The sequence below is a fragment of the Adiantum capillus-veneris genome, chromosome 25 (assembly GCF_014529385.1).
Source record: "Adiantum capillus-veneris isolate H3 chromosome 25, ASM1452938v2, whole genome shotgun sequence".
Taxonomy (NCBI): Eukaryota; Viridiplantae; Streptophyta; class Polypodiopsida; order Polypodiales; family Pteridaceae; genus Adiantum; species Adiantum capillus-veneris.
In genome coordinates, this window is record NC_140955.1 from 22,838,625 (window position 1) to 22,861,059 (window position 22,435).

Genomic DNA, 22,435 nt, shown 5'->3' on the forward strand with positions numbered 1-22,435 from the left:
CAAAAGGGGAGATCCTCTAAAGTATTTGTATATTTGACTGGTAATCAAGTGAAGTATGTTGGGAGGGTGGAAAGATTGCTGTCCTTGTCTATTGAGTTTGACAAAGTAGTCCACTCTTTCTTCACAACCGAGAGACATCCATTATTGAGGTTGAGCTTTACTTTGATTTCTTCCAAAGATAGTAGTCCACCTTGCTAAAACAGGTCATCCCATGTCCTTAGACCCAACTTGAAGCACTTGTGTGCTCTAATCCCAGTCTGCAAACCTGCATTTCTCAGCAATCCACCGACTCACCCCAAACTATCTTGATAGGTGAAGTCGTGGTCTGCCATGTTTTTGTGGGTAACCCATATGTTGTCTACAAACCGTCACTGCTGCAAACATTTCAACCCTCATGAGTGCAAAATCTACGTGTATGATTTTGAAACCTCTTCAACCATAACTGTTTGCTGCATGAAATACATTCAGTATCATATATTTGGCTCAAATACCCTCCAAGGTCACTTGCATTAGGGATGCAAGGGGAGAAAGAGTAATTGGATTTTCATTTCTAGAGCCAACACCTATAGTTAGGCTAAATGAGTCATGCTACCAAGGAAGGACCTCGTAACGCACAACACACCTGAGTAAGGGGAGGAAGAGGGCTCTCCATTTCTAGAGCCTGCACCTATAGCTAGGCTAAATGAGTCATGCTATCAGGAAAGTACCTCTCAACACACAACACACTCATAGAATATGAAATGGGGATTGACATGGAGTATAGAAGACAAAAAGAAGGGAAGTAGTGTCTATCCTTGTTTGGCCCCGGTCCTATCGATCCTTTAATAGACCCCAAGATACCACACTTCACTATAGGCGGGGCTAAAGTAGCTCCTATCCAACCCCAACACCACTAAAGACCCCTTGGAGGCTACTCTCTCTTGATTTTGTGTCAAAGGAGGTAGCTCAAAGGAAGTTGAGCCTTTACACCTATAAGAGCGATGTAAAGTCTGCAACAGAATGACTTATTCACATGACTATGTAGCACATTTTTGGCAAACTATTTATCAAAAAATGTCTTAACATGCACTAGGGGAAGGTCACTTACAAAATATCACTTATATCATGTGCATTTAAAGGGTATTAAAAAATTTCAATCCCTATACTTACATACTCTGAGGTAATAAAACAACGTACTTTTCTAAAGAAAAATACAGAATGGAATAAAAACCCCTTTTGTAATTATAATCTATTGTTTTTTCTAAAGCTACCTAATAAATACCCGATTATTCTGAACTCACATGCTATACTTACAATTTTGAGGTGACCCCCCCATAATATGCACAACATCGTTCAAGGATTTGGGCTTATGTTGGAAAGGAAATCTTTGGCTTGGTTTTAGACTTGGGAAGTACCTGTTGTCTATGAATTTCAAGCCCTCATTGAGGCCTTTGTAGAGGAATACACTAAGCTTGGTATTGATCATAACCTATGGACATAAATTTTAAGTCGTAAGCAGGGACCCAAAACGAGGGCATGTGATGCTATTGACTGCCCAAAGTGGTTTATAAAAATTTCCATATTCATCTCTTTAATATATCAACATCATTTTACATTGAACAAGTATTATAAAGATGTTCAAACAACATCAACCTAGAGGGAGTTGCCCATGCAATAGACCACACCTCTCAACTCTAATGCAACCACATGCAACGTGAATTTTGGAGGCAACATCTTCAACTGAGACTTGTTAGAGGATACACCAAGAGGGTCGAGGGCCATTTAGCTATTAGAGGAGGAATCAACCACTCTTCCTTTTAACCTATGTTTTCAAAATTTGGGTATATAAACATCCTAGTAGGGGTTGCCAAATAGGTATAATTAATGTTGCTCAAGGTAGAAGTGGTCTATTTTGTGTGGTATATGTAGGAAAATGTGAAATCTTGAAACCTTTTTTAGATCATGTATACTAAATGACATTAGGAGACGGCTATGACCCACAACTTGCCCACAGATGGGGCTTGGGGAGATGTACACCTTACAAAATCCTCTATATCACGTGCGATCAGAGTCTAATAAAAAATCCCCTTTACATATTTTGTGAATTGGAATAAAAATACCCCTCTTTCTTCATAAGCCTATAATTTTTTTTTGAAAATTGAATTAAAATGCCCCTCATGTAAGTATAAATAAATAGATGTTGTGAATGATAATATATCCTCTTGTCGAGCATACATGATACATGAGGTGATACATCTACATACATACATACCTACAAGGTTCACCCCCTAAGGGATGGGGCGACTTATCAATAGCAAAATCTCTTCACACCCAACCCTAGCTGTAGCCCTTGAGATATGTTGATGTGATTCCCTATGTTAAGACTAGAAAACCTACGAGCCTATTGTCAATGAGAAATTATTATGAAGGTAAGTACAACCCAGTGTGTCTACTTAGATATCATGTTAAAACAAGTAACTATTATGAGTATGCTAGTGATGGAACTTTACTTGTTATGGTAATGAATCGTTTGAGAGCTAGACCTATAATGGTGAGATCACCTTAACCTCAAGCTCCTCACTTGATGGGAATGCCTATTTCAAATGCAACGATATCCATTGGATGAAGGACTGTCCTTATGATAAAGATAATATTTGGCGTGTGGCTCAATGATATTGCGAAAACGATGCCATACCATGCACTTCACCCACCCTTACCTGCACAAGGAGGACAATCCTCCCAAAACAAGCTTTAATTTGGTATGAGTGTTGGCTTCTCCATCTATTTTGGAAGGTGAAGAGAAATTGTCCTTAAGGGTAGTCATTAGAGCTCAAGCTAGAACCCACAAAATGTGCATGTAAACCAAGAACCTCCCTCGCTAGCTAGCAAGGTTTAAAGGTGTGTTTCCATGGACATCTTCAACAACTAATTTGTGGAGACACACAATATTTTTCTATTTTCTTTCGAATATAAATCAAATAATTGTTAAAAAGTTCCAATTCAATAGGTTTGTCACAACAAGGTTTTTTGACCTATATTCAAAGATTGTCCACATTTTTTAGTCCTTCAAGATATATAGTGCTGCAGTTTTATGTATAATTTACTAATTTTAGAAAAGTAAACTTTTTATTTTTGAGATTTTCATGTACATTGTGTATGTAAAAAAATTATTTTATCTCCTAAACCCATATGTAAGAAGTTTCATGGGGTTTTGATGTCATATACAATAGTTATGCCGTCTCATTTACTATTATCCTTATATGAACAATTTTTGTGGCTTCTGGTAGTTTTGTGGCTCATTACAAGTCACATGTTAAGGGATTTTTTGATGTCTAAAAATCAATAGGCTTGGTTGTTGATAGAACATGGCTAAAGTGGTGAAATTGGTTATGGAGGTCATGGTGGATCTCACAAAGGTTCTATTGAATTAATTCAAAGAACATGGCTTGTGTCCTGCACTGCATAATCTCCTTAGAATTAGAAGTTCATTGAGGTGATTCAAGCTACACTAGAGACATTCCCCAAACCTTTGCACACGTAGATCCCTATCCAAAAACCTAAGAGATCATTTCAAGGTGGAGCATGTGTTTTTGCACAGGGAATCTTGTGGTTCTTGAAACCAAGGAAGAACGGATGGGACACATAAAAACCATTTGAAGATCCTTACCTCCATGAAAAACAATTGAGCAACTTATTATCTAGCTCTAAGAGGAAGTTGGTAAAAAAAAATCATGAGCAAGAAAGGTTTCCTCCTCTACACCTTTTTATTATATGACCCCTATAGAGAATGGAATGAAGAGGGAAAAATGGCCCCCTTCACTTGACAATTGTGAGAGAGTAATGACAAGGAAACAAGTAATTTCAAAACCTTAAGGATCTTGCCTAGATAGTTAATTGAGACAATTCAAGGAAAAATTTGATTGGTTTGACTCCCAAGAGAGAACGCAATAACATGCCAATAGTGGTGTTAGCACCTGTGACTTACATCCTACCTTTGACGGTGAAGGATCATTCTCCCACCAAGCGTGCCAATATATGAGAGCACTTGTAGCACGGAAAGTGTGTCGTGCTCTCTACAACTTTGAGTTGTTGCTCCATTTTTGTGTGATTTTTTCTTTCTATTGGAGTGAGGTTTCTTGCATACTGTAATGAGGAGATGACCCCGCTTCCATCATCATCAAGGAGCAACAAGGTGGAGAGGGATGGGCCCCTGCTCCTATTGTGAATGACTCATTAACTTGGACTACTTATTCAATCTAGGGCCAATTTGGAGAGGAAGAGAAAAGAGATTCGAATGTGGCTAGAGGATGAGTGCTTAGAGTGATTGATCAAGGATAAAAGACAAAAGGCTCCAATGTAGCAGGTAGGAGGATCAAGGCCAAATTTATCTCCTTGCAAGAAGGAATCCATAAAGCAAAAGGAGCCCATCGATGCGAGAGGATGAGAACTTAAAGCAACTGGAGAAGGATAAAATACAAAAGGCTCCAGTGCAGCAGGCTCAGGGGGTTTACCGTTCAGTACCCTCCTATATAATGTGCGTTCGCGGGGTATTTAAAAAACCACTCTTTTAACATGTCTGAATGAATAAAATGACCCCTTATTTTTCAAAATTCAATATAAAAACCCCTTATTTTAATATATCTGTGTTAAATTGAAGTTTTTGCATTTTAAAATGCCTCCTTTTGAATTCACGTTATACATTAACATGATCACATAGTGGACACCCCCAAGGCAGCAGGTAGGAGGATCAAGGCCAAAAAACAATTTTGCAAGAAGGAATACGCAAAGCAAAAGAAGCCCATTAATGTAGAAGTAGAAAGAGCAACACATGAGTGTTGAATGAAGCTTAGGATGGACCCCCCTGGACAAATAGACATCCACAACCACCACCCAAAAAAAAAAAAAAAAAAGAATTGACTGTGGAGACCCGGTATAGTGAGACCATCGACTCCATCATTGCCAAATCTTCCTTCAAGTACACTTGGTGAAGGAGATTATGTCCATTTTTTGACGATGTCACACGTGTGCAAAGTGTGCTGCTTGGGTCTTTGAAAGAGGGATCCAAAGATATTATTATCTCCCTTTTTGTAGATTCATTAATATGTATGGTGCATGCCAAATGGATCACTATAAAACCTAGGGACATGCAGCTGGCAATGGATCGGAGGCCACTTCTTGCTTTGTGAAGGTTTCTTCTTTGGGGTTGACCTTATGAAGAAGCTCTAATGTGCCTTGTTTTGATTTGCCTCCTACCTTCACTTTGCCTTTGCCTTGTCAATTCCCTCAAGCATCATCATGGCCAAAATAATTCCCACTTGAAAGTTGAGAAATTCATGGCCGATGTCTCCCATGGCTATGTCAATGATGTTGTCATTGTTCGCTTCTCCATAGTCCCTCTCGGCAAACCCCTTGATAATCGTTAGTACTTTGAAGCACAAATTCATGTCATCTTGGAAGGAGTGCTTGAGAAACTTGATAGGAAACCAAGATCAATCTTTATTCCCCATTGAATTTTATTGCAAATTCTGCCATGTATGTCTCCATGTAGCTTGTGACGTCTTGAAAGCTGTTGATGTGAAGTTGTTGGTGGCCTTCATGTCAATTGAAAACTCAAAGACACGGAGGAGGTTCTTCACCAAGTCGTAAGCAAACATTTGGATGCTTTTTGGGCCCTTTGGACTAAGGGGAGGTAGTAAGAGTTATTCAACGGGAAGAGGGTTGGGATATCAGCTAGCGCCTATGCAAAAGTAGGTGTGTCATATGTTATTCCCTCCTTCTCATGGTTTCCCTTGGTCAAAAACACTTTTTTCATCTTCTTGGACCAGTCACCATAGTTAGAAAAACCAACTTGAATTTCCTAGCCCTATTTGTGGAAAGAGACTTGGAATCAATAGGACAATTCCTTTTTCAAAATTGTATTTGGGATTTTTTTGCATTTAATCACTATTATGTATTTATACATGGCAGCTTCTCACGTTTTTTGAAATTTGAGGGAAGGAAAGGCCAAAAAATTGCAAACAAAAAAGGGAAAAGAATCTCCCAAATAAATTCTAAAATTAAAACTTAAAAAGAGAGGAGAGGACGTTGTTCCTGGTATGGTAGCCTTTCAAGAGCTTGCATCATAGGAGGATCATCCCACATTTATTAGCAGAGTGCCGCTTGGTGTTGGAAATAGACCATGTAAGGGATACATGTGGTGCAAGCCTCAAGGCGATCAAGCCACCTTACATATGGCAAGACCTCTTATACATACACACCCTGAAGAGTACCTGCAGATGGGTTACTCTAAGTGTCCAAGTGGGCCACTAAAGGTCTAGAAAAGATGGCATCTTGGCAGTGTAATGAGTGAAGCAAGACTGCTTTCTTGATGGTGCTAGTGCTAGTCTAGCTCTCTCATGAGTCACCCAGGTTCTACAATGCTATTGACCTGTGGGTCAACAAAAGGACATAACTCAACAAAGCCTCATTTTTTGAGAGTTATGAAGTGGTGCAGGTTATATATGGTTAAACACATCATTTGTAATGATTAGTTAGTCTAGTTGTAGAAGTCGGGGGGGGTGCAATGGCACTTCATGATTGTATATACAAAGCCATTTTACCCCTTGAATTCTATTTTAGGTTTAACATATGGTAGCTTTAGTATATAAGGTACCTAGATCATTTTGTAAGGAGAACTTCTATCATAATAAAGTTTTAAGTTGCCGTCAATTGTGTGTGTGTGTGTGTGTGTGTGTGAGTGAGAGAGAGAGAGAGAGAGAGAGAGAGAGAGAGAGAGCGCTTCATCTTGGCGCTACTCCCCGCTCGTTCATCACATTGGAGATCCAATTGCGCCATCATGCTAAGCTCGATGAGAGCTACGCAACAATGCCAAGCATTCCACACAAAATGGAACAAACGCGCTCACGTATCTACGAGCTACTTGTGGCCATAACTATATCAAACAATGTCTGTTTTTTGCATGCAAGTAGTCATTAGAATCGTAGCGACTCCAAAATTTTTCTCTGTCTTCATATGCGTTTTTTTTAGATGGATCTAGAGTGAGGGTTTTGAGTGTAGAGGCTTTTGGACAGGTGTATCCTATTGAGGGGATGGTGTTCCTTAAGTCTCGTACGTACGATTCTGGCATGGTTTGGTGAGTTTCCTTCCGTTTGTGTGCATGTGGATTGGGTGGTGTAGTTGAGAGCAGTGAGATTCTGGGTTGTGGTTTAGTTAGCCTTCAAGAGTGTTGTATGCATGGGATGGTTTCAACCTGACAAGCTAAAGAGATTGACTCCGTGCGCTTATTGTGTCATGATTTGTGTCCGCGATTGACATTATATTAATCTAGGTAGTGTTGCATGCACTTTATAGGTGTTGTGATTCGCTCCCACAATAAGTATTTATTGCTAATGCTCTACTTACCTCAAATCATCTCTTGCTCAGTGCATACCACACAGACACACATAGATACACACACACACACATGTGCACACACACACACACACACACACACACCCCTAATACACAGTGTACAATAGTGCAATATATGGTCATTTTGTACCCAAGAAAAGTATTATGTGTGCTCCCAAAAAATCCTCAAAAGTGGCTTGAAAAGCCCCAAAAGGAAAAAAATATAAACTCTTACCCTTATAAAAGTCAGCAAAAGGAACTTTTCTTTAGATATAGTGGTAATAAAATACATGATTTGATTTTCAAATTCCATAGATGAGAAGTGGAAATGCCACTTGTTTTTATAATTGAACTATATCCTTGCACTACAACAAAAGAAGGTGTTATCGACGCATATATCGACGGGCAGATAACGCATATATCGACGCTGCCCATCGCTATACGCGTCGCTGTGAAACCAGTCGCTATTAGCGACGCTGATAGCCACGCGTATAGCGACGCATATAGCGACAACCATAGCAGAATTTTTTTTTCTTGGGCAGAGGGCAGGTAGCCTGGCCTGTGCCCAATTAAAAAATGGACACAGCCACAGCCAGACTTCCTGCCCTCTGCCCAAGAAAGCGAGCAGCACCAAAATATCAACCATGCTCCCGCGCACATAAATTTTGGCAGAGTTCCCTTTGCTTTTACACAAACTTTAAAAAAAAAACCATATCATGTATACGCCTCTCCTACATGCTATCCATGTAGGATCTCACATGAGATTTAAGGCCAAATATGAAAGACAACCGTACCAATTGAAAAGCATAGCCATAACTTAAAAGCATAACCATAACTTAAAAGCATAACCATAACTTAAAACCATAACCGGCTATAATCACTTTGATCAAACCCATAATGCAGATAACCATAACCATAAACAAAATTAACAATAACCATAAGCATAACCAGAAAGAGAAACAATAACTGTCTATACAATGACAATGGCAATAATCATAACCATAAGGGAAACAATAACATTCTGAACACTAACTGTTTGTACAAAAAAGAGACACAGAAGCGTGTCTGTGTCTCACAAAGCATATAGATGAAATCTGGTCCACTAATGACTAGGTGTCGCAACCTGCACATAGGACAACTCACACAATTAGTATTGATATTACTTCACATATACTGACTTAATTAAATCAACTCACACATATTAACGTTTCACCTCAAGCGATCAGCGAGACTGTAAGGCCTCCCAGTCTACAGGCTCTCCTGAAGCTTCAAGATCATTCAGTACTTCATAGATACCTCTGCGATATCCATCTGACTCCTCCTCGCGTGATGGAGCTCGATGCATCGCAAAATTCTGCGTTTATACAAAAATCAAAGTAATAAGAATACATGATTCATCGCGTTTTAAAAAACGCCATAGTTAAGATTGGATTAGAAACTCACAAACTCGTAGCGAAAGGTGTCAAAGCCTCCGCTGCCAAGATGAGATGTCCCCCTAGTCATTTGTCGTACCTGTGCGGCCTCACGCTGCTATCTGAACCGCGTGGCCGCTGTCCGCTCATCCTCCCTGATCTGCAACCACGTCTCGTGTGGGATGCCCGAAGGCTTCGGCGAGCTGGTCTTGACAGCCTTCCGAGCTGCATCTCGTCGATGTTTGATGGTGTCCCGTGCAACACCCTTGATCCACCGTGCCGAAACAACAGAAGAACCCGGAGCAGGCTGGTACTCTCTCAGGATGGTCTCCACTATGTAAGTGACTTTTTCCTTTTCTTGCTGATCCCAAGACGTCAGAATGCTGGTCAAAAAGTGCAGCTCCACGAGTTGGCGAATCCGCTGTCGCATCTCAGTCCCGACTCTATTCATGTGAACAGAACCATCTCCCCGTACAATATAGATCTTGGAGGCACTAGGATCGTGTGCCCCCCAAGGTGTCCGAGGGGTGCCAAGAGGTGTGTCGAGAGGTGTGCCTGGGTAAGACGGGGGTCGTGAGCGAGGAGGGGTCGAAGCATCTGTGGACCCTCCTCCATAGCAACCACCACCTCCACCTGACGATCGTCGAGTGCGCCTGTGCTGCGGAAATGAGGACGTACCCGCCTCTGCCCCACCCCCAGGTGTCGAAGCGGCCGTGATGGGAGAAGAAGGCGTCGTACCCATAGGTGTCCTGAACCCTGTAGGCATCCCCCCCCTAGGCGTCGGTCCCTCGGGTGTGAAGCCCGGAGGCGTAGTACCCGTGCCTTTGGCTACCCAGTACTGAGAAGCCTCTGCCATCTGAGCAGGCGTCATCCGTGTAACGAAGCCCATGAATGCATCTGCACTCATGGAAGTGGGATCTGGAATCTCGTCTGCCGTACTAAAGTCCTGCACAAAGAAAGTAAAATAAAGCGTCAGAACACAGTTGTTTAAATTAACTTTAAGCTTAATTTTAAATCAAAGTCTTCACACAAACACTTACAGGCTTAGGCCTCGACAAGTGAGGCATCATCGATAAGATCTTGCACCGTATCATCGTCTATCTCTAATTGCAAACATAACTCTGTCCCAACTCATTCTGGGAGATTGTCTTCATCCATTGCATCTTCATCTACAAGTGTCAATTCTGGCTTGTCTGCGTCATCCCTCGTATATTTGTCAGCTTCCTCTGCCATACCTTCGTCCATCTCATCTAATGTCACAGTAGTATGGACGTCGTTTGACTGACTTTCCTCCAGGAGATCTTGCCCTTCAAATACTTGTTTATTTCTTGGAGCAACCTGAACCACAAACCACCATTGTCGCTCTCGAGGGTCCGGTACAAAGATCACTTGCTCGCAATGTTCGGGGAGAGCAAATGTGTCGCTCGCATCTGTCCAAGTCTTTGTAGAATCTATTTGCACAAGTTTGTTTCCATCTCTGCGTATCGTTGTATTGCGACCAGAAGTAATCACCTTGAACCACTTCACATCCAACAAAAATATCTCAAACCGCCTGAAGCTTACTTTCAGGATATCTGACACCAGACCACAGTAATCCACGTTGCTAGTGCTCTCATTCGTGTCTCTAGCACTGGCCCTGCTCTTTTGCATGAAACTAACCATTACCCCACTGTCAAACGTGTTTCTCTTGCTGTCAATTTTTTGTGTTCTGAAATGCTTTCCATGCGACCACAGTGCCATGTATGTATGATACTTCCAGTCACATCCAATAGCCAGCTCTTCCTCTTCTAGAGATATGGGTTCTCCGATCTGTCGAGCTGCTCTCACTGTCTTGTCCAACCATGCCATTGTAGGGAATTCAGGTAGAGGAGTGAGATAGTCTGGCAAGGGTAAGCCTCTAGTCGTTCGACTTCGCCTGAAATCCTGTCGCTCTAGATTGCATCTCTCTTTCTCTTCTTCGTATCTTTCAAGCCATTTTTGCATCGGCGCTGAATTTAGTATACAGAACTTCATGATCTTTTCTCGCATGGCCAGGTTCATTTTCTTTGGCACCCCTTGCCCTTGCGGCTCCTCTCCCACCAGCTTTGCATCCTCCTCATCGCTCCACAGTCTAGGCATTTCTGGGTAAGAAACGGATAGAAATTCGGTCGTCAATACAAGAGACTCTTGTACCAGCCATCCTTCTGCCATGCTCCCCTCTGGACGCGCTTTTTGGCGAACAAAACCCTTAAGTGTTTTCATGAACCGCTCTAGAAAGAACATCCAACGGCTATGGACTGTACCTGCCACTGCAACCTCATCTACTACATGGACGAGCAAGTGCATTTGGATAGTTAGGCAGCTCGTGGGTAGATACTTCTCAATCATGCAAACTGCCTCAATGGATTTAGTCCTTGCGACTGCAATAGATTCCTCTCGTATCTCCTTAGAAGAGGTCCACCGCAATAGCTCTGAAATCTTGTATATGCAGGTCTACACTTCCTCCGTTAAACACCCCTTGATCGCAATTGGAAGAATGAATTGCAAGAACTTATGCCAGTCGTGCGATTTCAACCCTGACAGTTGATCGTCACGGGTGAATGCTGTCTTGAGACATCGCATATATCCTGTTGGCGTCCTGAACTCTGAAATCACCCTTTTCACTTGTCGCTCTTATATTTTTAGCAATACCCATGGCGCTCTTGGAAGTTTTGTTTGACCAGCTGCATTGGTGAAAGGCCACAGCTCTGGCATCTTTCCAACCGACTATAAATCATCTCGTGAAGATCGATTGTCTTTCATTCCCATGATTGTCTTCCAGAGGAGCTCTCCCACATTCTTGAATATATGCATTGGATCCAGCAAATGGTTAATTAGTAGATCACCCCAGTACGGCAACGTATGGAGAATGGACAAACATTTCATTCCTGGAATAGGTTGCCCCTCATGTTGCTCCCATCGGCGACGCCACTCTTGTACATGCATAGGACGACATTCGACGCGACCAAGCTGGCCTTCGCGCAAGCGATGGCCATCTGGAAGATAACGGTGGTGGCCTTGATAAATTGTCTTTCGAAGAGAGGTATTTCATTGCCAGCCGGGAGAAGTTGCTCCCGCAATAACCTGTTTAAGCCACATTAAATTAAAAAACTCTCCAAGCACATCACCGTTGCAATCGAAAAATCTCTTTTGTAAATTACGTACCTAAACAAAGCAGTGATACTTGCATCTGACCACCCGTACACTGACTGAAGATTCAAAAACGCCAAACAAGTACGAAGCACATATATTTTGGCGCCTTCATAGATTGGTTGACATGCCAACTTCCTCAACATGTCTTCAGGAGATAGACGCACGGCTTCTGGTGCTGCTTCGTTCGCGTTCTCCTCGCTTGTCTGGAAGAAGGCATCCAGCATCTCCTCCATGCCGTTGTCTTCTGTCTGTAAGCCCTTTTTCTGCTTCCATTCGTGGCTCTATATTGGTCGGACCTTCACGCATAATCTTTTTTCTCTCTCTCTCAGATGTAGGTGCTATGTCACGGAAATCAATGCCCGTTCCGTAGGAGTTGTATCGCAGATTCTGTACGGTTTCTCTAGCAAACTCTCCGTACTTGTGCACATGCTCATTACATATCCTACGCTTGCGCAGTATTTGATACTTACAGAGCGTGCACAAGCATACAATCTTTTCCTCCATGTTAGTTGATGACGTTGCCATCTACAATGATTATGAATGTTGTTTTAATATATATATATATATACTCCTCACAATGTAAACTACCTCGCATTCTCTAGTCTTGCCCAATCTCCGTACACCTCGGTCCAGAGGTGTACAGAGATCAGGACCACCGGGTCAAAATCTCGTCTTTATTGGTCAAATCCTATATGGGTAGACACATACGTGCACTCCCAAGTGTACATGGCAATGCATGTAGCAGGCAAAACCCCTTTGCCTCTTTTAGTTCCATAGTTTCTTCTCTGTCTACGAACCCACCTGCCTCCATTCCGAGGTAGCCTATTAGAGAAAGCTTTCCAATGCCGCACTTGATGAATCATATATTAAAGCATGACCATTTTTGTCATTTTTGTAATGTTCCGTCTGTTTGCAATTTTTTGCATAGGTTTTTCCAAGGATATTATGCCCATCCTAGTGTTTTTTTCACCACATGCACAAGCCATGGAAGTTCTCAGCCCAATGAAAGTTTTCTACCTGATTGTAAACCGGACGGGGCCTCCATGTCCAAGCCAGAAGATAATGTGGAGATGGATGAGCAACTTGACAAAGATTCAGAAGCTTTGCATGGTTATTGCTCAAAAAAGCGATCTCGATCTCTCTTTCTCTCTCGATCTCGATCTCACTCTCGCTATCTCTCTTTCTCTCTCTCTCTCTCGATCTCGCTCTCGCTATCTCTCTTTCTCTCTCTATTTCCTTATTTTCCTATCTCTCTCTCTGTCTCGCTCTTCACTCCCCTACCTCTCTCTCTCTCTCTCTCTCTCTCTCTCTCTCTCTCTCTCTCTATATATATATATATATATATATATATATAACTCTCTTTCTCTATCTCTCTAGCTATTTCCTCTCTCTCTCTCTCTCTCTCTCTCTCTCTCTCTACTTCCCTATCTCTCTACTGATCGAACGAGCGACTGAGCTAGGGAGATCTAGACGTCCACGACTGCGGAGGACTACACAACATCGATAGAGGCTGCATCAGAGGATCTAGCTAGGTCACTTTGGCTCGACATGCATAACGCCCGGTCAGACTACTGACCATGGAGGAGATTGATGAGATCCGCCAGCGACAGCTGTTGGATCTCTTATGATCTACCTATCCCAGCTAGCTGGTTTAGCCGTTTAGTCCATACCCAACAGTTTAGGATTCCATAATATTTTATTTTGCCATCTTCTTACTCTAACTTTGTATCAGATCCATCACATTGTAACTTTCTTGTCTCATGTCTCATAGGTCACTTTGGCCTTTTGAAGACGTTAATATAACATTTCATTTCATTTCTCTCTTTAATAAATTTTCTTTAATTTTAATTTCCTAAGCATACATTAATTCTCTCTCTCTCTTTGATTACCTACACACACACACACACACACACACACACATTTCTCTCTCTCTCTCTCTCTCTCTCTCTCTCTCTCTCTCTTTCCTACACACACACCGCTCTCTCTCTCTCTCTATTTCCTACACACACACACACCTCTCTCTCTCTCTCTCTCTCTCTCTCTCTCTCTCTTTCCTACACACACACACACACACACACACACACACACACACACACTCTCTCTCTCTCTCTATTTTCTACACACACACACACACCTCTCTCTCTCTCTCTCTCTCTCTCTCTCTCTCTCTCTCTCTCTTTCCTACTAGAGAGAGAGAGAGAGAAAGAGAGAGAGAGAGAGAGAGGGGGGGGGGGGGGGGGGGGGGGCATAATACCTGCGCAGCAGGTGGAGGCCAAGATTTGAGCAGAGCGTAAGCGAAAATGGCCCCTGCTGCTCGCGGGTTTCGCTTTTTTTCCCCAATTTTTTTTGCGTCGCTATACGCATCGATATACGCGTTGCTATACGCGTGAAAAATAAAGCCTTTTCACGTGTATATCGACGTACATTGCGACGCGTATATCGACACCCGCTAATTTCGTCGATATACGCACGTCGATATCTCCATGTAGTGTTGTAGTGTTGGATGCCCCTTTTGAAGCAAAGTGTTGCATTTAAGAGGCTCAAAACAACCTCCCAAGCTACTCGTGGTTTCCATTGTCCCCTTTATTGCAGACAAATTAACTTTCAATCCCTAAAACTTAGGGACCCTTATAGGGCCCATGGAGAGTACATTTTTTTTTTGATGTAAAGGAGGTTGTTCTTCTCTAGCTGTGCGATAAGCACATCATAGGGGGTTGCCATGGCGATGGAATACTTTCTAGAGATCAAGGGCAAGATCTATAGTGCATGACAAATGCAAGAGCAAGAGGTGCTGGTCAAAAGAGCAACTGAGGTAAAAAACTCAAGAGACTTAAAAATGACTTGAGTTGCCTTTTTATATGAAATTTAATAGCCCAAAAAACATCACGTGATGATAAATAGTTTTAGTTTGCTAACGCAAGTGATAGACGTACGTTCCAAACAACATGACCTCATCAACTACCATATACACACCTAACAATTGCAGATTGTAACTATGTCATACTCAAAATGGAAGACAAGATCAAATTTTGTTTCATTAGTAGATTACATTGCAAACTTATATTTTATGGATATGTACCTTAGGAAAGAGATTTCCTTGCACATATATATGAGCTCTCCTTTCGCTTGTGCACAGAGCTTCCATCACCGATGAAAAGTGTAGTCACCTCTCAATTCAAATTGGAGGGTAATAATATTTGCAAAGGTTTTCTAAGCTCCACTTGTCATTAGTTGCAATATCCCAAACATCATCTCTTTGTGCACAAATATGAAGCTTCACCTATTTTGCATTAACTACATTGGAGTCTAAAGCCTCCCATTGCCCTAGGTGAATGCCAAGATTTGAGCAGAGCGCAAGCGAAAATGGCCCCTGTTGCTCGCGGGTTTCGCTTTTTTCCCCCAAATTTTTTTTGCGTCGCTATACGTATCGATATACGCATCGCTATACGCGTAAAAAATAAAGCCTTTTCACGTGTATATCGACGCACATTGCGACGCATATATCGACGCGTATATCGACGCCCGCTAATTTCGTCGATATACGCGCATCGATATCTCCATGTAGTGTTGTAATGTTGGATGCCCCTGTTGAAGCAAAGTGTTGCATTTAAGAGGCTCAAAACAACCTCCCAAGCTACTCGTGGTTTCCATTGTCCCCTTTATTGCAGACAAATTAACTTTCAATCCCTAAAACTTAGGGACCCTTATAGGGCCCATGGAGAGTACATTTTTTTTTTTGATGTAAAGGAGGTTGTTCTTCTCTAGGTGTGCACAGAGCTTCCATCACCGATGAAAAGTGTAGTCACCTCTCAATTCAAATTGGAGGGTAATAATATTTGCAAAGGTTTTCTAAGCTCCACTTGTCATTAGTTGCAATATCCCAAACATCATCTCTTTGTGCACAAACATGAAGCTTCACCTATTTTGCATTAACTACATTGGAGTCTAAAGCCTCCCATTGCCCTCGGTGAATGCCAATACAAGAAGAAAATGGAGAGTTGTTTCTTGGCAATTAGTACCACACCACCAACTTCTCTACAATCACCATGCACTTGATGGTGTCACCCTTATGTTCAACTCCCTAGCATCAGGAAGAATAACGGTTAGAGCCTCTTTCCCTTTGCAATCCACATAGTCGGCATGCAATGCACATCACTGGCACTGAACAAAAACAAAAACATATGCAAAGGCATGAAAATAGTGGTGGCTACATGATGCGACCCGTATGTACACTTCATTGCATTATAGATGTCATTTCCTAGCCCTCAACTCGTGAATTTCATTGATGCGTTTCCCAATATTGGTCATTCCGCTCCGGGCTAGTAAGAGTAGGTGTAAGCATTGGATCCAACCTTGCACATCCATTGCTTGACAAAGGAACAACGGATATTCTGAGCATAGAAGAAGACCTCTATCTCTATAAGCTATGATGCACTAAAAATCAAGTAAATGAGCATTCCAAAGTTGATGTGGTGCACCTTAAAAGTTCCTATATGATCTTCCAAAGGCTCCCATTGTAAAAACGTTGATGGGGAGATGTCTGCAACATTATAACATAAGAAAAAACACATGCGACAACCAAGTTAGCGTAGACAAGTGTCATGATTTTTGTACTCATTTCTTTCATTAAAAACATGCATCAAATGCATCCTTGAAGAATGACCATTATATCTTAATAGGCAAAGGGATGCAAAAAGAAGGAGATATAATGCGCTACACCCTACATCAATGGACATACTAGAAATTGAAAAAATTTGAGCAGCTCAGCTTTATTCAAAATCGATTGCAAGGGTTCAAGGATAGATAAAGTGGCTAGATCAAGGTAATTTAGGAAAGATAAGCAGAACGCTTGATAGTAATGGTGCCATTCTACATCGAGGAGAGAAACTCACATGGGAAGATTGGCATGCCCTACCAAGCCGTCTCCAAAGCTTACTACAATTGCAACCCAAATCAAAAGAAAACCAAATATATAGAAGACATCAGCAAGCCCACCATCACCATTGCCAAAGAGGCCTCAAACTCCTATGGCTGGTATTTTTCCTTCGCTTGAACCAATTCCACCACCAATAGAGCAGATGGGCGGCCAAAGATGTGAAAGAAATCTTCCTCCATAGTAAAGCAAAGCTCCAATGGCCTATGAGGACAGAGTGTTGACTCAACAAGGGCGATTTGTGCACCCAAAAGTGCACATAAGGTGAGAACATATGCTAAAATTATGAAAAAAAATACTAAAGCTTTAGAAGGTGTGAAGTAACATGAAAACTTATCAAGATACACTCAAGAGGGCAAGGAGGTTGAAAGGGGGTTACCACTCTTGTCAAAGATTTTTCTCAAAAGACACTACTTCAAGACCCAAGTGGCTATAATTATCCCAACCCTATTTATTGATATCCACTATGTTTAAACCCTATTTTTGGATTAGATAGCCTTGGTAGAGGATCAAGAATCTTGGGTAGTTTTTATGTATAAATCTATGAGTTCTAAACTAGCTCTTTTTGAGTCATTTTGTGGGCTCCAAAGTTGGAGAGCTAATTATATCAAAATCTTGAGATTTTTGTGAACACGGAAGAGCTTATAACTTCTATATCCTCTCAACAGCTTCACTCTATTTGTACTTTTTGACTCCGAAATACTCCCTTACACATGGTAGTTGAGCTTTTGTAATATGACCAACGTTTTTTACTCTCTTTTCCATTGTGAAATGTGTTTTGAAGTAGATAATCAAGTGTGCTTGCGGATCTTGCTTGCTTAATCAATGACTGTGCATAAGATCATGTCATTCATTCATGCACACACATTGTTTCCTCTTAAACAAGGTGGAGCTACATCCCTACTTGGTGCATTGGGTTGAGTATGACACACAAGGTGAATATCTTAAGACCACCAATGTGATGGTTGGTGTTAATACTTTTTGGAATAAAATTTTAGATGATTAGTAGTCAATGCTATACTATGCTAGCCGCACAAAGCCAAAACTCCATATTGTTGTGATTGCTAAATTCCACTACAGTTGAATTGATTATAGGATATATATTGAAAAATGGTTTTCCAAGACATGAATCTTTATCTCATTGTAGTTTTGGAGGCGTGAAGTTCTTCTCATGAGAGATCAAGTGTTTCGTCTTAAGAATGTCGAAAGGTATGTTTTCAAATCCACATTGTTGTAACTTGAATTTGGTTTTTGTACTAAAAATTGTGTGTGCGCGAGCACGCATTTCTCACTCCATGAGATAAACTTGAAAAATTTTACTGCTTTTTCATCAAATTTGGTGTACACAAGGCCTTAGTAGACATTGAACTATAGGGAGCAATGGATGAAGCTCTTTGAATAGTGTCATATATATGTGGAAACTTAAATACATAAAACTTTTCTTCTACCATGAGTAAAGAAAGGCCAGTATGAGAGAGAAGTTTACATTTGTCTTGCTATTTTCTTAAAGAAAGGCAATGAGTAATTAATGTGGGTCAATGTGACTTTATTTCACCTTGTTGAAAATACTTTTTGACTTTATATTGTACTATTGTCATAGTTATATGCTGGGTGAGAACCTCTTACCTTTAGATCTCGGTGAGATTCAACATGTTGAGAATAGACTTGAGGCTGCACTCAACAAAGTAAGGGTCCAAAAGGTAGGCATGCTATAGTTCTTATTTAATGTGACACTTCTTGTATGACAAAAGAGAAGGCTTTTGATTTGATTCCTATTTTCAGGTACAACTTTTACAAGGGGAAATGCAGGAGGTGTATAGACAGGTGACTTATTTGATCTACATGAAGACATTAGTGTTACTTAGAGGGTTATAAACAAAAGGGTGACTAGAATACACTTGTGAGCAGCATATCTATCTCCTTGTTACATTTTAACATCTCTACTAATCAAGTTATGCCTCATTTGTGGATGATACAACCTGTATTCTTTGCTTTCTAAACTATAAACAACAAAAAATACAGTCATGAGCAAGTCGTTGTTGCTAAGTTAAGAGGACCCAATTGTGGTAGATCCGTTATCCCAATTCCCTTTTGAGTAGCAGCTCTTTAGCTCAAGTCTCCTCGGATGTTGGAGGTCTCTTGGGTTTGCCTCCTACAATATTAAAGTCTTTTTCTCCACTTTTATTTTTTTTCGTTTTGGGGGTGAAATACATTTGAATATGAAACACATGTCCCTAAACTCTTTCTCTCTCTCTCTCTCTCTCTCTCTCTCTCTCTCACACACACACACACACATTTGAGGAAAATATTGGTAATTACATTAAATGTATAATCTGTGGTTGTACATTTCTCTCTCTCTCTCTCTCTCTCTCTCTCAATGCTAACTTGCATGCTGTGAACAGGAGGCAAGGCTTCACGAGGAGAACAAAGTGCTGAAAACGAAGGTAGGAAAGTTAAGAGGTGAAATATACCTACATGAATGTTTATTTCTTGCAAAACATGCGCCTGCGGCGGGCCGCAAGTGAGTACGTGTAAAAGTTCGTGAAATGTGGTGAGCTTGTCATGTGGACAGCTTGCTGAGGCAACAGCTCAATATGGCATGCATATGAGTACAGAGCGCATGTTGATGATGCCGGGCGGTGGCGGTGGCGCCAGCGGGCCGCAAGTGAGCAGGAGCAGCCCCACAACGTTAACGTTGGTGCAGGAACAGGACTGCCCTAGCAACGTCAGTACCTCCACCTCGACGCATCATCATCAGCTACCACCGTCTCCTAATTCACCTCCTTCTAAGCTGCAGCTTGGGTAAGCTACTAAGCGCTATAGTACGTACATCCAGCGGCTGGCACGCAAACAATTGCACACACGCGTACGCGCACACACACACACACAGAGAGAGAGAGAGAGAGAGAGAGAGAGAGAGAGAGGTGCGACAACACATAGGTACATCACCGCACTCGCAAAAAAAAGAGTGTGTGTGTGTGTGTATGAGAGAGAGAGAGAGAGAGAGAGAGAGAGAGAGAGAGAGAGAATGCTTTTCTTCTGGCAGGCTGGAACTGTTTCCGACAAAACCCGTAGAGTAGTTTCGTGGTAATATAGATGTGGAGCATAAGGAAGCTCTACTCCACGCGATGTACAAATGTCGTTCTACTTAGTTTTTGTAACATGACGCTACAAGAAGCAAACAGCAATGTAAAATTTTTGTCACAACACTCTCTCTCTCTCTCTCTCTCTCTCTCTCTCTCTCGCATGTGTATTTTGGTGAAATTTTTAGTGATGACAAGCATTGCCGGCGGCGGCCTCTCTCTCTCTCTCTCTCTCTCTCTCTCTCTCGTCTCGCCCAACTTGTTTCTCTCTCTCTCACAACACACTGAGCGCAGTGGGTTGCAGGATACACTCCGTGAGGTTGGCCAGATCAAGGAGCTCATGCCACGTGTGGGGGGGGGGGGGCGGGGGGGTCTCTCTCTCTCGTCTCGCCCAACCTGTTTCTCTCTCTCTCACAACACACACTGAGTGCAGTGGGTTGCAGGATACACTCCGTGAGGTTGGCCAAATCAAGGAGCTCATGCCGGGGGGGGGGGGGGGGGGGGGGGGGGGGCTGGAATCCCTCCCCCTTTAAATTTTTTTGTCACATCTCTGTCTCTCTCTCTCTCTCTCTCTCTCTCTTCTTTTGGTGAGCGATGATGAGTTTTTGAGGTGTTGAGTTTACATAAGTAGAATGCTTTTTCTTGCTTCTCTAAAAGAAAGCAGCATGATAATTGTTTTCTTTGAGCTTTGCATTCTTTCAATATCACATCTTTCTATGTTGAGTCTCTTTACCACATGCTGAAAGCTACATCCTCCAAACTCACAAACCCTTTCAAAAAGCCAACAGCCTTGTGGGAGCCCCCTGCCCCCCGCCCCCCCCCTTTCTCTCTCTCTCTCTCTCTCTCTCTCTCTCTCTCTCTCTCTCTCACTCTCACACACACACACACACAAGTGTCAACTTGCTTAGCGTGAGCTCAATCACTAGAAGCTAGTTATGATATCATGGTGAGGGACATTTAACTTCAGGTCATGTCCACTAAATGAGAATATCTCATGTCCACCAAATGAGCTACCATGTACTCAACATTCCTTCTCAAGTCTAAAGGTTGCCATCTCTCACTCACTCAATCGTAGCAATGACCAAACTCTGCTCCATTCAAGGTGTTTCTTTGAGCTAATAGTATTCGATATTTACCAAGCATGCTACGTTATTCAATATATGAGCGAATAAGTTGACTTGGTTATGCTACGCAGTTGAATAATGGGATCATACTATACTTCATCCCATAAGCAAATCATACTATACATCCAATTTATTTTTTAACTTGCATGAATCCTCACTGCACATCGAAAATATCTTTTTCATTCGCTTCTTTTTTGTGACCTTACTAGCCTAAAGTCCTCCACTTAGAAGAAAATCCATATCTAGGCACCCACATGCATGAAGATGGTAGCAAGAGTAGCTAATTGAGAGGGACACGTATCTAATGTCACTTTTATAAAAACATATGCCTATATATTTGAAATTGCATGTGCGAGTTACTCCACATAGAGGGGAAAAAGGCAAAAACTTTTAATTATGTTAAGGACATTTTAAAGACTCCATGGTGTAAAAGGAAGAAAAATTGAAAGAGTAAACGAAAAAAGAGGGGAGAGGAAGGAAGGGAGAGAGACAAAAGCGGGCCCGGGGGGGGGGTGTTGTGTATGTGTGTTAACGCTATCTCTCTCAAATTTGTTGTAGGTAACCCAAGTCTATCCATGGGAATACGGGAATATGCACAATAGTTGACAGGTTTAGCAAGCAAGCACACTTTATCCATGTCAAGAAGACTATCAAGGCACACCAAATGGCAACTCTCTTCATATCCCAAATTTTCAAACACCATGGATTGCCAATATCCATCGTGTCAGATAGAGAGCCTAGAATGACTAGTAATTTTTGGAAAGGTCTCTTCAAGAATCTATGTACAAGATCGAATTTCTCTTCGGCCTATCACCTGCAAACGAATGGCCAAAGTGAGATAGCCAATCTTACGATTCTTGATCTACTAAAGAACTATGTACTAGAAGTAGATCAACGCTCACAATGGGAAAAGTACTTACCTCTTGTAGAGTATGTGTATAATAATACTATCCATACTTGTACGGAAAAAGCACCTTTGGAAATCATAGAGGGAAGACCTAAAAGTCCCATGCTACTTAAAGTACATGGGAAGATCTTCGTTGTTGATGAGCATAGCTATGACCTGCAAGCATCTTTCAAAAGGTTAAAGAGGCTATATCCATCTCTCAACTAAGGCAAAAGCTGTTGCTGACAAGCACAAAAGGGCCTTAATGTTCAAAGAAAATGCTTAGCTCTTACTTAAGTTTCCTAAGGCTTGATTGAGACAAACGACGGACAAAAATCCTATGGGCCATCATAAGCATTATGCTAAACTAGCAAAACGATACTATGGTCCTTTTCATATTTTGAAGGCAATCAATGAGGTGGCTTATCAACTCAAGTTGCCTAACCATTGGCTGATAC

General features: G+C 41.7%; 1 protein-coding gene across 1 annotated transcript in view; it reads left to right on the forward strand.

The window, feature by feature from the left end:
- The window catches only part of LOC147424560 (uncharacterized), a 47,034-nt gene extending 26,943 nt beyond the window's left edge, over positions 1-20,091 (forward strand). Inside the window, exons 3-8 of the mRNA XM_086500843.1 lie at positions 18,032-18,093; positions 18,485-18,584; positions 18,667-18,708; positions 19,287-19,328; positions 19,457-19,686; positions 19,931-20,091. Of these exons, the coding sequence (XP_086356969.1) occupies positions 18,032-18,093; positions 18,485-18,584; positions 18,667-18,708; positions 19,287-19,328; positions 19,457-19,686; positions 19,931-19,964 (510 nt within the window). The 3' untranslated portion in view covers positions 19,965-20,091. The remainder of the gene's footprint in view (positions 1-18,031; positions 18,094-18,484; positions 18,585-18,666; positions 18,709-19,286; positions 19,329-19,456; positions 19,687-19,930) is intronic.
- Positions 20,092-22,435: the final 2,344 nt, after the last annotated feature.